The 14156-nt window shown below is 40.5% G+C and overlaps 1 protein-coding gene across 1 annotated transcript in view; it reads left to right on the plus strand.

The window, feature by feature from the left end:
• The window catches only part of MBOAT1 (membrane bound glycerophospholipid O-acyltransferase 1), a 55851-nt gene that overhangs the window by 22546 nt on the left and 19149 nt on the right, over positions 1-14156 (plus strand). The window contains exons 2-4 of the mRNA XM_080611726.1: positions 3569-3714; positions 4218-4295; positions 6236-6331. Of these exons, the coding sequence (XP_080467852.1) occupies positions 3569-3714; positions 4218-4295; positions 6236-6331 (320 nt within the window). The remainder of the gene's footprint in view (positions 1-3568; positions 3715-4217; positions 4296-6235; positions 6332-14156) is intronic.

Here is a 14156-nt window from a genome sequence, read left to right on the forward strand (position 1 = left end):
CTCTGGAGATATTCAAAACCTGCCTGGACACGCTCCTGTGTAACCTGCTTTAGGTGCTAGTACTTTGGCCAAGGGGGTTGAACTGGGTGATCTCCAGAGGTCCCTTCCAACCCCAATGATTTTGTAATTCTGTGATCTGCAGAAGTATTCTGCAATTACTCAGCACCTCTAAAAGTCAGTCTTGTAGTAAACTGCATGCTAGACCTTGCCGTGAGCTCTGCTCAGATAAGTTTGTGCTTCAGACTGAACCCCACAGAAATCAGAGGTCATCTTGGTACATTCAGATTCTAAGTGCAGGTTTATAGGTGGACAGGTAAAAGAAGTATTCTCCAACACTATTTCCCAATGTTCTTGTCTAGCAGGTACCAAATACGTCATGGATGACAGAAAGGTTTTATCAGTAACTTTTGTATTTACCTGGTTTTCTTGTTTATTGGTATCCTTCTCCCAGTCCTTCCGCTGATGAATCTTTGAAACTGATCATGTTGTTTGTAATGTGTATATGTTACTGTAGATACACACAAAAAAGCCCTGAATGTGAAAGCCTTAGTGCAGCAGTGCTGCCTGTCAGGAAAACATGGTCATGGAGGAGAGGAACCTGGAAAGCTGCTGAAGAGTTACGGTGGCTGCAGTTCAGAAGGAAGGGCAAAGGCATGAATGTTCTCAGCCAGTGAACAAAAGTTTTATCTTTCTGCATTTCAGACTGCATTTTTTTTGTATCTGGAAGTCAATCTCCCAATCAGTGCATTGGGTGCAGCCTTCTCGATGTTATTGTGATAAGTCACGTAATGTTCATATGACACTGAGGAATCCTGGTTTGTATTGGTACCTCTGACACTGCCTCTGTCATTTATGGATCCTGAAAAAAACAGGGGTTTTGAATCATATCCGTAACTTCTAACAGTGTGTTGTAATCATTCTTCTGTAAGATATTTTCTAACTTAATTTATTACAAAAAATGTAAACTAGTATTCTGAGATGATTGCTTGCGGAGTACTTTAGGTCTCTGATGTTTGGCTGCTCTGCAGAAACAACCCTTTTAACTTGAAAGCTGATTGAAATGTAAGGCTAGCATGTACTTTTGCTTCTATCCTAGTAGAAGGCTTTACCCCAGCTCTTGCAAAAACAGTGCAGAGGAGACATTGTCTGGGTTCCTTCACACAACCAATTAAGGATGTGGTAGTGGCATGGTTGATGTTCCCTGCTAACTTTAATCCAAGTAGCACCAAGTAGCAAGTAACAGCGTAGGTATTCAAGGCTGCTGTACTGTCATATACTGTGTGTTAGCTTGTGATGAAGTCTTTACTGCTTGCTTTCTGCTGCCTTGGTTATGTAAATGCTGTTATAAGTGTGTGATATGGGGTCTTGCACTTTTGTTTTGCTGTGGTGTGAACCTCTTAAGTCCCAGCATTTTTAACATCTCAAGCTGAACATACAAGAACTGAATGAAAGTAAAAGGCAATTAGCTGCTTATCTCAATGTTTTTTTTACTGGCCTAAATCTCCTATGAGTGACGCTGCACAGAAGTGGGTATTGTCTTTTAAACAATCAGCCACATCAAGTTTCTTGGAGTCTCTGCACTTTCCTTCTTTATATCAAATCAGAGGAGCTCTGCATGCCACAGAATTGAGCTGCTACACTGGATGTAAGGTATGAAGAGGGCTAAAGTGGTATTAAGGTTCACTGAATTGTCATTGATGAACTGGCATCCATCAATGTTGGAAGCTTGCTTAGAAAGGATGTAATCAGAGCAGCCCTGTAGGCATGTCCTCTTTTCAGTCATTTCTGTGGCACCTATGGCTGTGGAAGGAGGGGAGGGAGGAGTTAGTGTTCTGAGTGGAGCTGTATGATAATAGACCAGATGAGAGTTTGGGGTTTGTATTGCAGCATCTGGGCTTTGTGAGACCAGTGTAATTTTGTTCTCTTACTTTTTAAATCTTGCATGGAAAATAAGAATTACTTGCATTTAAATCTAGCTCTATGATACCATCTGTAATAAATGCTGGTTGCTTATATGAACAAGAAATAAATTGATATTGTCTCTGCTCTAGAGAACTAAAATTCAGCATATCCAAGTATTTAAATTATGGCATTATTCTATTGCATGGCTGTCTGCACCACTGAAATAAAAGAACTGCAGCAACGCACCCAACAAACCTTTGATAAAAACATTTGCTTGTACAGTACTGTGCTGGATATAGTCCACCAGAATGAAAGCAGTTTGGGGCTGTAGTATCTTGTTAAACACACTGTAAATGTTTTTGACAAGAAGCCTGCCCAAATCCAACCACCTCTGGACAGCCAGCATGTCAGAGCATTTCCAAGTGAGATATATCATCCTGTCCTGGGCTGACAGCTTTGGATAATCCTCTAATCCAAGTGATCGCTTAAATGTTGCAGCCTATTTAGTTTTGCTCATTCCAGGATGACTTGCTGTTGGGGAGTCCTCCAGGGTGGTTTTTTGTTTTGGTTTATTTTGTTTGTTTGGTTTTTCCTTAAAATTAATTTATTTGGCTGCAGTCTTTTTTTTTTTTTTTCTTTTTTTTTTTTTTTTAAAAAAAAAGCCACATAGATAAATTTAACTCCCACTATCTGGGGTTCAGGCTAGGCTTAGGGATGTATCCTACTGCTGTATTCCTCTGTTAGAGACAGTTCCTGAGCTCTGTTCCTCTGACTTCTGCGATATTTGCTGAGGCTGTCAAAGAGAATGTGACTTCAAGAAGGCAGTTTCGTGTTGGTTTTCTTCTGAGGATACTGAAGCTATTGCTTGTCCTTATGTCTGATAAGAGTACCCTCTAGTCAAGGACTGCTTGGCCTCCAAATGTACCTGTCTTGTGCTCTCATTGCCATTGGCATCTCCTTACAATGGGGCCAGACTCCTTTCCGCGCTCTATAGAGACATACAATAGCCGAAGAATGATTGAGAAGCATTTTCCCTTAGCTGTCTGTGTGATTGTAGAGCAAAGTTGTTTTCTTTGCACTCCTGAACTTCAAAAAAATGGTAAGTTGAAAGGCCAGCTTGGAGGATGCTGCGGAGTGGAGGATTTCTGCTAAGAAGGCTTTCCAGTTATTGTTTGTGAAACAGCATCACACCAGGATTGTTGGTTTTGCCCTTGTTTTGGGGTTTGTGCAGAAAGCTGGGCACTGGGACAATGCTTCAGAGTCCTGGTCTGCTTCCTGGCCTCTGCTTCCTAACATGGCAGAGAGGGGTTGATGTCCCCCAAACCTGGCTTGTGCTGGCATGCCGGTGCTGCTGGCAGCAGAGCAGAGACCTGCCCTGGGGAGACTGAGAACAGCCCGGAGCCTGCCAGTACCTTGGGTAACTGGAACCTGCTTGTCCTCTTGTCTGAGTTTTTGGGTGTCTGTGTGCTTGTTTAATCCCTTTTGTTGTCGACCTAGCAAAGTTATCACTTAGGCTCACAAGTCAGAATGCTAAGAAACAAAAGAGTCTTTGCTTTCCCTTTTTCCCCTCCTTTTCCTGGCTCTACTTTTTATTCTTCTGTGGATGGAGCAACTCCTGCCCCTCATCCTCCAAGAATCATAACCATTTTTTGTTTGTCTTTTACAGATCAATTTTGTAGCCTGTCAACTCTTCGCACTTCTGGCTGCATTTTGGTTTCGTATTTACTTGGGTCCCAGTCATGCCAGCTCTGCTGTTCGCCATGCATTTGCCACCCTCTTTGGAATATACTTTGCTGTCTTCTGCTTTGGGTGGTGAGTATTTAGTCACCATGTAGACAAGGCTTGGGTAAAAAGTATTTTTAAACTTCATGTTGGCTTTTCTGGATTACATCGTTTTAGTCTTAAGGCACTTTCTATGTTATTCTTAACAATTCCCAAACCCTCAAAGTAAAATGAGCCGTGAAAGTATTTGAGTGAAGTGTTTAATCTGTGGTGTTTATTCTGGAAGTTAAAGCCACACCAGTCTGCTGCAAAGATGCCTCTTTTGGAAAAGATCTGTTAAGTGTGAATGTGCACTATGAGTCAGGCTGGTCTTTCTTTCAATGAAATACGCTGACAATACATTTGGCATAAATATTAACTTCTGATGGATAGCCAGGCTATAAAGATGTCGTTGTGATAATCCATGTTTACTGATACCCTGATATGAAATTCCATTTATGTCATCTGCATGGAAAAATATTTCCTCACTCTGAACTGCCAGCCCTTCCAGGTCACGTAGAAATTATCTAAATACTCACTTTGTTGTCTTCAAGGTATTCTCTTCATCTTTTTGTCCTGGTGATGATGAACTATGGCATTATGAATATGGCAAGTATTCCCAACATCCACAGGTGAGCTAATGTAGCTGTAAGTCTAGAGATTTTATTTCCCAGTTACTTGCAGGAGCTTTGTTCATCCTGTTACAGAAGCAGCTGTAATCTCAATTTGTGGTTTTTGCATTGATACATTGCATCTCCCTGCAAAACTGCTGGCCTCAAAAGTTGGCTTTTGCAGACTTAAGAATTTATGCCCAAACCTCTGGTTTCTTAAACATAATGAAGTCATATTCTCCTTGGTCTTGTGTCTTGAGAATTGCTTTTGATAATCCTTTTTAATGTGTTTTCCCATTGCTGTTTGGCCTTTAGGTATTTTCCACTTATTCTTGAGTTAGGTAGTTCAAATAAGGTCACTGTGGCAGCTTAAGTTAGTGATCTATGAAATTAAGTCTTGCATTTGGTACTGGGGTTTGAGCTTGAAAAGTAGAAAGTACCAGAAATGTCATTGCTTTGAAGCAGAACCTTACAGCATCATCATGAGAAGTTCACCACCATGGGATCTTTGTTTTCCCTACAAAAATGTCTGAGAGGAAGAAAGACTTTAAGACTCCTGAAATGCTTTATGAAATGAGTGTCTTCCTGGCCCAAAGGCAAAAAGTGCTTTCATATGGAACTGAAAACTACATCTGCTTCTTTCACTTACTAAGAGGAAGTTCATGTGGAAGAGCTCTGCCCATCATTGAGCCTTCTCGTGTGGGTACCATACTCTCTGTTAGAGTTCAGCCCATGGGAGTTTTTAAAATTGTGCAGGTGGAGTCATTTGCTTCCCAATCATCTGCACAAATAAGGATTTTTATTTGTAAAACTGCTATTTTATAGCAGGCTAGAAGGATGAGCTGGCAGTTCATCCCACGTCCTTAATTTTGTGTTGGTCTCTCTAACAGCATGCAGTTAATACTGTGGTTTGGGTGTTTTACAGGTGATTTCTGTCTCTGTGCTGTGTGGCTGTTTCTGTAACTGCTGCTGAATGCTCACATCCACATCAGTTTAAGCTGGGGAATGGAAACTCTTTCTTCACTTGTCTTCAGGGCCTGGGCTGTCTGAGGATCTGATGCCTGTCCATGTGACACAATTCTGGTGTCCCAGCTCTCCATTGAACTGTCTAGTTTGCTTCATGTATCAGTCTGTTTCCAAGTATCCATTCACTTCTTACCTTTCCAGTATCCTCTTTCTTGCTCAGTTAAATACAGGGAGAACTTAGCTGTATGAAAGGCTGTATCTGCCTCCTCTAGATACTGCAACACTTCAAGTCCTCAGTCCTTTCAACTCTTAAAGAGACAGTGATGCTACTGTCCTGCCTGACATAATTTTAGGATCATTTTAAAAAACAGAGTGAATTTGCTACACTCCACTTAAGGAATGCTTCTTCAGTCGGCCACAACGATCTTAATGGTCCTTTCCAACCTAATTGTTTCTATGATTCTTCTAGAAGATGGTGTACTTCAGCATGTAGAGCTGAAAAGATTAGGCTGTGTCATTATTTGCCTTGATACAAAATCAGGAGAGAGAAAATATCTTGAAATATTAAGTTTCTGGTAGATCTGAGGAAGAGTTGTACATGTAAATAAAGAACATTTACAGACAAAAAAGGCAGGAGATAACTTCAGTGATGTGCATATGGTATCACCTGGTTTCAAATACTTGGGTCAGACATTTCAAAATAGCATGTGAGGCTGGAACTCTAAAATTTAAATGTCTGACTTGAAGTGATCTTATTTATTCCATTTCTCACCCCCAGTGTGAGGAGACACCTCTGTAACGTTTGAGTTGGGTACCTGACTTAATCAGTCCTCTTCGAAAGTTTCTGCCAGTTCTTGTAACATTCAGACTTCTTAACAACCTAATTTGCAAAAATCAAACTCCGCTCCTAAACAAGCCCCAGATCTATTTGAGTGATTCTAGCTCGTGTTGGTACTTGTGTTGGTAACTATGTGTTCTGTATGTTATGTTTTTAGGTACTCCTTTGTTGTAGCTATGGGATACCTCACGTTGTGCCACATAAGCCGAATATACATATTTCATTATGGTATTCTCACTACAGATTTTTCCGGGTGAGTGAGTCTGTGAGCTGGGTCTTCTGTCAATTAGCATTAGTTGAATTCACTATGTTTCAAGAATAATTTTTATGTTATCTGTGGAGCACCTGCAATTTTGTTTCTATTAAGCTTTTTCTAAGGGTTTTTATTTTGTTGGTTATTTGGGGTTTTTTTGGTTTTTGTTGTTGTGTTTTGGTTTTGTGGTTTTTGGTTTGTTTTTCCATTTGTTTGTTTGTTTTTAGGAAGGAATAAACACTGTGATTTTTGCATTGATTCATTGTTTCTGCTGTTTTCTTGCTAGGCACTATCTAGTTAGGAAAGTAGAACTTGATTAGCTAGACTTCTCCTAGGCTGCTTTAGGTGGAATAAATCTGCACAGTGGCTTGCTGGAGGTGAGCAGCACAGCTGGTGCTCTGGTCCCTGGTGGTCTGCCCTGAGAGGTGGGGTGGGCTGCTCTCCTCCACCTTCCCAGGCACCGCCATCAGTCTGGGTCATTCTTTGCTGTGTTCTGATTTATCTTGATGCCCTCACTGGGGAGGTGTTTCCCACCCCAGGCGCTCCAGTGGGTAGGAGGACAGGACTTGAGCAGGGGGTGAGTGGCTGAAGGCGCTGGGAGGTTTGTTGGGTGGATAACCCAAGCAGACAGACAAACAGAATCATCTTTCACTGCTGTTGCTGGGCTTACGGGTTATCTCACAGAGGCGGGTTGTGGCTGATGTTTAAATAGTACAACTTTTTACATAGCATGCATTTCTGTGGAACAGTGTTCTTCATGTATACTGTGGTCTTTGATTTAGCTGAAGCAGTAGAGGATGCTTTGCAAAACACAGCTAACCCTACATATTTTGTTTATAAGAGGAAGGTATGCTCTTGCATGATTTGAAAACAATGTGCTAATCTGTATTCCACTTGTTTAATTTAATGTCTGAATAAAGAGTAATTAGTAACATACTATGAAAAGCTTCTGTAAGTTGGCATAAGTAGGTTGATGCCTTTTCCAAGCCTCTGTCTTCTTATAGGCATAGAGAAGGAAAACAAATGTTTTGCTGCCTGTGTGGGTGGTAGGTTTAAGGTTTTAATTGCATTTCAGGGATTAGGGGCAAGGTTCCTCTGAGACTTTTGAGGTTAAATTTGGGGTTGGTTTTGTTTTTTTAATTAGAGAAAGGGGCAGAAATGGTGACTCGTGCATTTAGAGAAATTTAGTTCTATATTTTTCTGCAGTACTTTTAATATACAAAAGCATGTCCTGAAAGAGCATGACATACCAAGAAGAATACAAATGAAATTGGAATGCTGTAGCTGTGTGTGTGTATGAGACAGAGAAATGCAAGAAAGCATGCTTTTCTGAGCAGTGTGTTCAGAAATGCACTGTGAGGTGTATTAGTTGTCTGCCACTAAAAACATTTAATAAAGATCCAGCTGAGACTGGGGGTGGAAGAACGGGAATGGTGGTTGTTTATGGTATTTTCTGCTTTCTTGATGAAAATGGAGCTACTCTTCTCTAGTGATGAGCTTGAGGATAGTAATGGTACTGAACTTACTCTGTTATTTGATTTTGTCCTGATGCTTCAAGATATAAACCAATTCCCAAACTTCAGTCAAACATAAAGCTGCCAAGTAGTAAACAACTGGAAAATGTAGTATGGATATGAGCTACATCTTCATGGTGTATTTTGAAAACTCAGGCGAAATAAAAATACTGCAGTGGTGTAAGTAAAAACTTGCAATCCAAAGTGCTGAAACAAAGGTCAGTCTCATAAATCTGCCTTAAAACTGATTTTCTTGAGCTGTAAATTATATGTGCCCACTGAAACTTTATGCACATACCTAAACAGTTGTGATGACCCAGAGAGACAAAATATACTCCCTGACCACAGTTTTACCATGTATGAGCAACAACTCAACCCCTTCCTGCTCATTCTTCTATGTTTTATGGTTCCACATCTATTGCATGTGGTAATAGGGGAGCATTCAAACAGCCTCCTGGCTGGAAGGATGGCTTTCAAGCTCTCCCTCAGGACTTTAGAAGCAACTGAGACAGAATCCACAGAGCAATCCTCATTTCCTTCCAGCCTCACACTCTTTTGGGTGAAGTAGCTGGGGACACACATTGAGAGGGCAAAGCATTCTATTTAAGGGAACCTTTAAAAGGGGACAAAGAGCCTCTCACCTGCTGACTTGTGTTTGAGTACTCAGTATCCTGTAAGTCTGATACCTAATTGCAAGGGGGAAGTTTTAATCCACATCAAACAGGCACATAAGCAGTTCGAGTGCTATCAGCTTTGCAATGTCAGTTCCGAAAAGTGATGGGCTAGATGCTAAAGAAGAGTTTCACAGTGTTGGTGCTGAAAGCTGGCATACCTCATTTGTTCTCTTGTGCACTTAACAGCTTGCATGTATAACCCTTTTGATGTGTGCTTGCAAATATATTATTGGGGGGGGGGAGTGGAAGGGGAGGTTCTTTAGTAATAGCTGGTTGTGCTGTTTGTTTGGAGTCCCACATTTTGAGAACACAGCTTTTAAAATGCAGGTGAAGATTGGTAGAACAGGGTAACTTTTGAGTCATGTTTTAAGTAAACTGGAAAATGGAGTATCAAACTGTGACTCATCTCTTCAAAGTCAAGAAGGAAACATTCACTTCTAATGACTCGTTAATTCTTGCAGCCCACACAAAGAGTAGGTCTGGTCATTGATTCCCACAATCAAAACTGTACTCAAGTTGCTTGCAGCAATTTTTTGATTTAAGAGCTTTTCATGTATTTGCTAGTACTTTCGTGAAAACTCCAGTATTTTATTTTTTTAACTATGTGCCAGGTTTTAATGGAAATGAGTTCCAGTTTACTATACCTTAATTTCAATTAGTTTTTAGAAATTGTATATGTTGGAAGAAGTCCAGAGGAGGGCCACGAGGATGATCAGGGGACTGGAGCACCTCCTGTATGAAGATAGGCTGAGAAAATTAGGGCTGTTCAGCCTGGAGAAGAGAAGGCTGCGTGGAGACCTCATAGCAGCCTTCCAGTATCTGAAGGGGGCCTACAAGGATGCTGGGGATGGACTCTTCATCAGGGACTGTAGTGAAAGGGCAAGGGGTAACGGGTTCAAACTTAAACAGGGGAAGTTTAGATTGGACATAAGGAAGAAATTCTTTAGTGTTAGGGTGGTGAGGCACTGGAATGGGTTGCCCAGGGAGGTTGTGAATGCTCCATCCTTGGCGGTGTTCAAGGCCAGGTTGGACAGAGCCTTGGGTGACATGGTTTAGTGTGAGGTGTCCCTGCCCATGGCAGGGGGTTGGAACTAGATGATCTTAAGGTCCTTTCGAACCGTAACTATTCTATGATTCTATGATTTTATTTTACCAAAGTTTTCATTTCAGTGACATAGTGTAGCAGTTTTCTCTTGACTACTTTCTTAAAGAAAACTGTTAATTTTTGAACACTGATTGTAAAATAAGTGAATGCTGTGCTTCTCTTTTCATTCAAATCAATCTTTGAAACATGCATATTTTATTTTGCTTGGTTTGCTGTGGCATTTATACATTGTACCTAGGAAAACTAAATCCTAACTGTCTCTCTTTCTCTCTCTTATTTCTTCTTTATGCTAAGAGGATTATGCTGGTAAGTTGCCTGGTTTCTATACAACTTTATAAAAATGGTAATACTAACACACAGTTTGGTGGGGTTTTTCCTTTGTATCAGGAGCTCAGACTGAGTACAGTAATATTATGGCTTTAGAGATAAATTAGTTTAAAATAAATCAAGGGGTCTTGATTGGGATTTTTGGAAACTAGTAGCAAACATGGTTTCAATCTAGCAAGCTACATGAACAGATAAAGTATGCATATGATTATCTGGACAGAATTTAGAGGAGCTCCTCATCCATGTGGAAGTTGTATCTGCTTTAATCCTTTGCTTAAGACCATGAAGTTTTTTTGTTTCCTCTTTGAACTCTTGCAGTGTCTGAGCAAAATTTCCTAATACTGCAGCTCATTTGGCGACCATGAGGGAATGATTATGCATATGTGAGTTTGTTGCCATTCCTTACAGAAAAGGTCAGTTTGTGAAAATCACCATGCACACTGGCATCGCTTTCAATATTCTGTTGGTCTTAGAAATAGCCATCAGGGAGACTTGATCAGATTTCCTCCCTGCAGATGTCAACTCTCGCTCTTACATGAACAGTTCAGTAGACATCACTCTGCAGAAGGAGTGGACATCTCTTTGTGCTCGCTATATCCCAAATGCAGAACAGCAGCAGCATTCTCAGCAAACTGCTTAGAAAGGGATGGTCACTGAAAAAGCCCTCTCAAAAAGTCATGTAAGCAGATACTTCAGTAACAAACATCACTTCAGGCAGTGAATTTTTGTTGTGTGGCTGGTGCTTCTTTGCAGTTTTTTTCCCTTCTCAGTGGCTTAGTATCAGCCACAAAAGGAAGGAACAAAGATACAACAGGCTGGTTTTTATGAAGGAAATGCATTTGCAGATAGAAACAAACATAGGTGTTTTCTGTTACCATGTCAGAACACAGTGCAGAAATACCGACTGGTCCTGTGAGTTCAGTTTGTTATTTTTATTTGCTTGTCTTTTAAATGTGTGAAGTGCAGTGTGTTGTTGCAGGGCATGTTCAACAGCTCTGAGTAACTCCGGTCACAGCAAGTCCCCAGGGGCAGTACAGCAGCGCAGGTGCAGGGTGAATAAAGGGTGGTCAGTCCGGTTTCCCCGCCTGCTTGCTTCTTGGCTGCTCCTCTGGGCATTTGTCCACTTGAAACTGCACTGAGAGCATGGTTTAGTGCGAGATGTCCCTGCCTATGGCAGGGGGGTTGGAACTAGATAATCTTAAGGTCCTTTCCAACCCTAACTATTCTATGATTCTATGATTTATCACTTACTAGTGATTACACAGAAGCCCTGCAAGAGCTGCAATGTGAGAATTAGCCAAAATTCGAGCAGGCAGTCACTACTAGAGAGCTCTGCACAGCTAGTGTATTCCAGGAGACTTCTCCAGAAGTAAATACTCTTTCAAGTAAAATGCTTCTATGGGAGCTTTCACCAAAAACCCCCTATGAACCAAACTGTAAGTTGCTGTGGACACATGAATGTATTTAGTGAAGTATTTTTCCTTCAGCACTTCTTCATTTTGCTGTTGAAAGCAGAAGTAAGCCCGCAGCCGGTAAAGCTGTTGTGGCATCTCTGGCTTGGCGATCCCTCTGGCAGCAGAGTTTGTGTTGTAGCAGAGTGTGACTGTGTGAAATTCTCGTTGTGGCTTCAGGGCTAAAGAGATCAAAGTGAAATATATGTTTGCTGGTTTAGAGTCCTGTCTGCAATGAGCCTTTTGACTCCACCTCCTCTCTTAGTGAAATCAGGTCAGTGGAAACTATTTCTAGCAAGCATGTGCCAGACTCCTCGATGGGATTATCTAAGGTCAGGCAGACTGTGCTTGGTAAATGTCTTTTCTCTCATAAGCATTGAAGCTTGCTCAGTGTAGAAGCCAGCCTGTAATACGGGGAGGATCCCCATAGCAGTCTACAATTGATGACCTCTTTATTTCCACTGGCCTGTGCTTCTGGGCGAATTTATTATATTGAGGGAAATCACGTTCAAAAATTACATTAGCTGGCATGTTTTCAGTTGGAATGTTTAATTAGGTGGGTAAAATCCACTATGGAGCGCTCTCTGTAAACTGTTGGATTTTTGTCTTCCTTTTTAAGGTTATTTTTTAGTATTTAACATAAGGTAAAGAGTTTTGTTTGTTTGGTTGTTTTATTACTTTATTATTATTTAAGTTTCATATTACATACTGATTCCCTGGGACAGTTTTTCAAGGTGGTTGGAAGTTTTATAGTTTTGTGAGCTCCTCCTCTTATTTGTAGCACTGAGGACTTTTTCCAGTACAGTCTAAGGTTTAAAATATTATCATGTAGGAAACAGGTGACTATATGTAATATAATGCAATATTTTATTTATTAACTTTGCAACATTTTATTGCTTTTTAGAATTAGAGCTTGCTTGAAAGGCTGAATAGAAATGATAATTCAATGTTCTGCTATAGCGAAGTTTTAAATCAAAACCCACAAGTCTGTTTAGGAAATGATGATACTAATTCCCGCCTATATTGAATGTATTTTTCTTGTCTAATTTTTAATACTGTTTCAAGACTTGCATCCTCATGCATTGCTCTGCTCTTCCTTCTGGAAAAACAAAAACGGTCCTAGACTTGCTCTGTGCATGTGTGAGATGAGGATAGATCAGTGAATCCCCAGGGAGAAATGGGATGGGTGTAAGTGTGCAGAAGGGGGGCCTCCACAAAGCAAAGGGGTGCCAGAAGAAGGGGGAGCTCCAGTACTGCCATTGTTTTGTTGTGCTCTGCCCTTACCTGCAGTGAAGGCTTGGCTCCCCATTGGAATCAAGGCAGTGGGGGAATGGTATATGGGTGAGGGAGGAGGAAGATGCTCTCTGTTTACTTGAAACCTTGCTTACCCTTTGTGTGAAGTGTTTAATGGTATCTGATACTGATCTTGTGAAAGATTTAGAGGGTGTCATCCTATTGCCACTGTACAGCTAGTTTCCACCTTCCCAATTGGATTATAGAAAAGATATGTAGATGTGTAATACGATGATGGCAGGAGAGCTGAAGGTATCTCATATGTTCTTTGTCAATTTCCCTCTCACCCACAGTGTCAGCAGCATCACTTTTGTGCTTGCATGTCTCCTCTGGAGTGGGGACTTGAGGCAGGCAGACTGTGTTTTCTCTAATTAAAGTGCAGGAAAGGCTGACTTGTTCTGCTAGGTTACAATGTGCTGTCAATGAGGTGATGAATTCCTAATGTAGATGAAGAAAGCCTCTCTCTTCTCTGTTTATATGTTGCATGACTTTAGTGCAGGCTGCATTTTGCTCCCATCGGTTAATCAGCATATCAAGATGGTTTGCATTTTGGTTCTCTGGCTTTCAGTGGGGGGCCCAGTTTTCTAAGACAAATGTCTAAATTTAGGCACTTAAAGGCATACAGTTTTGGCTCCGAGCCTGAGGTTTAAAGTTACGCACTTCAATATTGGCATAAAGTGCTTACTGTAAGAAACATACACAACAAATTTAACCAGTTTGGAACAAATGTTAGTGTTCACCCACAAAGGTAAAAGGTCAAGCACTGACAAAATAAAAATCTGTATTTATTGCAGTAGAACTGCTGGATCGCTGACAGCCTCTCTCTCTCTTTAGGATTAAAAAAAATATCTGCTTTGTCATATGCTTAAAGAATCTGGATTTGTTTACCTTCGAAAGAAAAGCTAAATTCTGTATGAATGGGAAAATCTACTTTGAGAAATAGGATGTTGAAGATAATGGTGAAAACAGCTTATAAATATTTTTTCTTGAAAAACGAGTTGGAATAAAAATTAGAATGACTTTTTCATAATATTGGAATTGCTTAGAAGGTGAAAGTCACTGCTATGTTCTTCCATTCCTTAGCTGCCATCAGCGGTCTAGATAACCCAAAGACAGCTGGTGTATAAACCCTTGTGTTAGAGTTGTATTCCAGATCTGTGTATATTTTAGCATGTTCTGGGTTTTATGAGCAAACTTTTTTAACTGACATTTCAAGTAGGGACTGCTGAAATGATAAAAATAGTTTCTGATTGAGAAATTGGCTGATACTGCATGTTCACTGGTTTTGCGTAGAAAACGCAAATTATATGTGGACTCCTGAAAAAGGTCAGCCATAATTAGTATTAAAAAAACCCAAAACAAAACCAAACCCACTTATGATGTATGAAAGTCTTTTTCCAATATTATTGTGCTTACCATTCTCAGCATATGGATTATCTTGAAAATCAGTTCAGTTTATCA

Source organism: Psittacula echo (genome assembly GCF_963264785.1).
Source record: "Psittacula echo genome assembly, chromosome: 2".
Classification (NCBI taxonomy): domain Eukaryota; kingdom Metazoa; phylum Chordata; class Aves; order Psittaciformes; family Psittacidae; genus Psittacula; species Psittacula echo.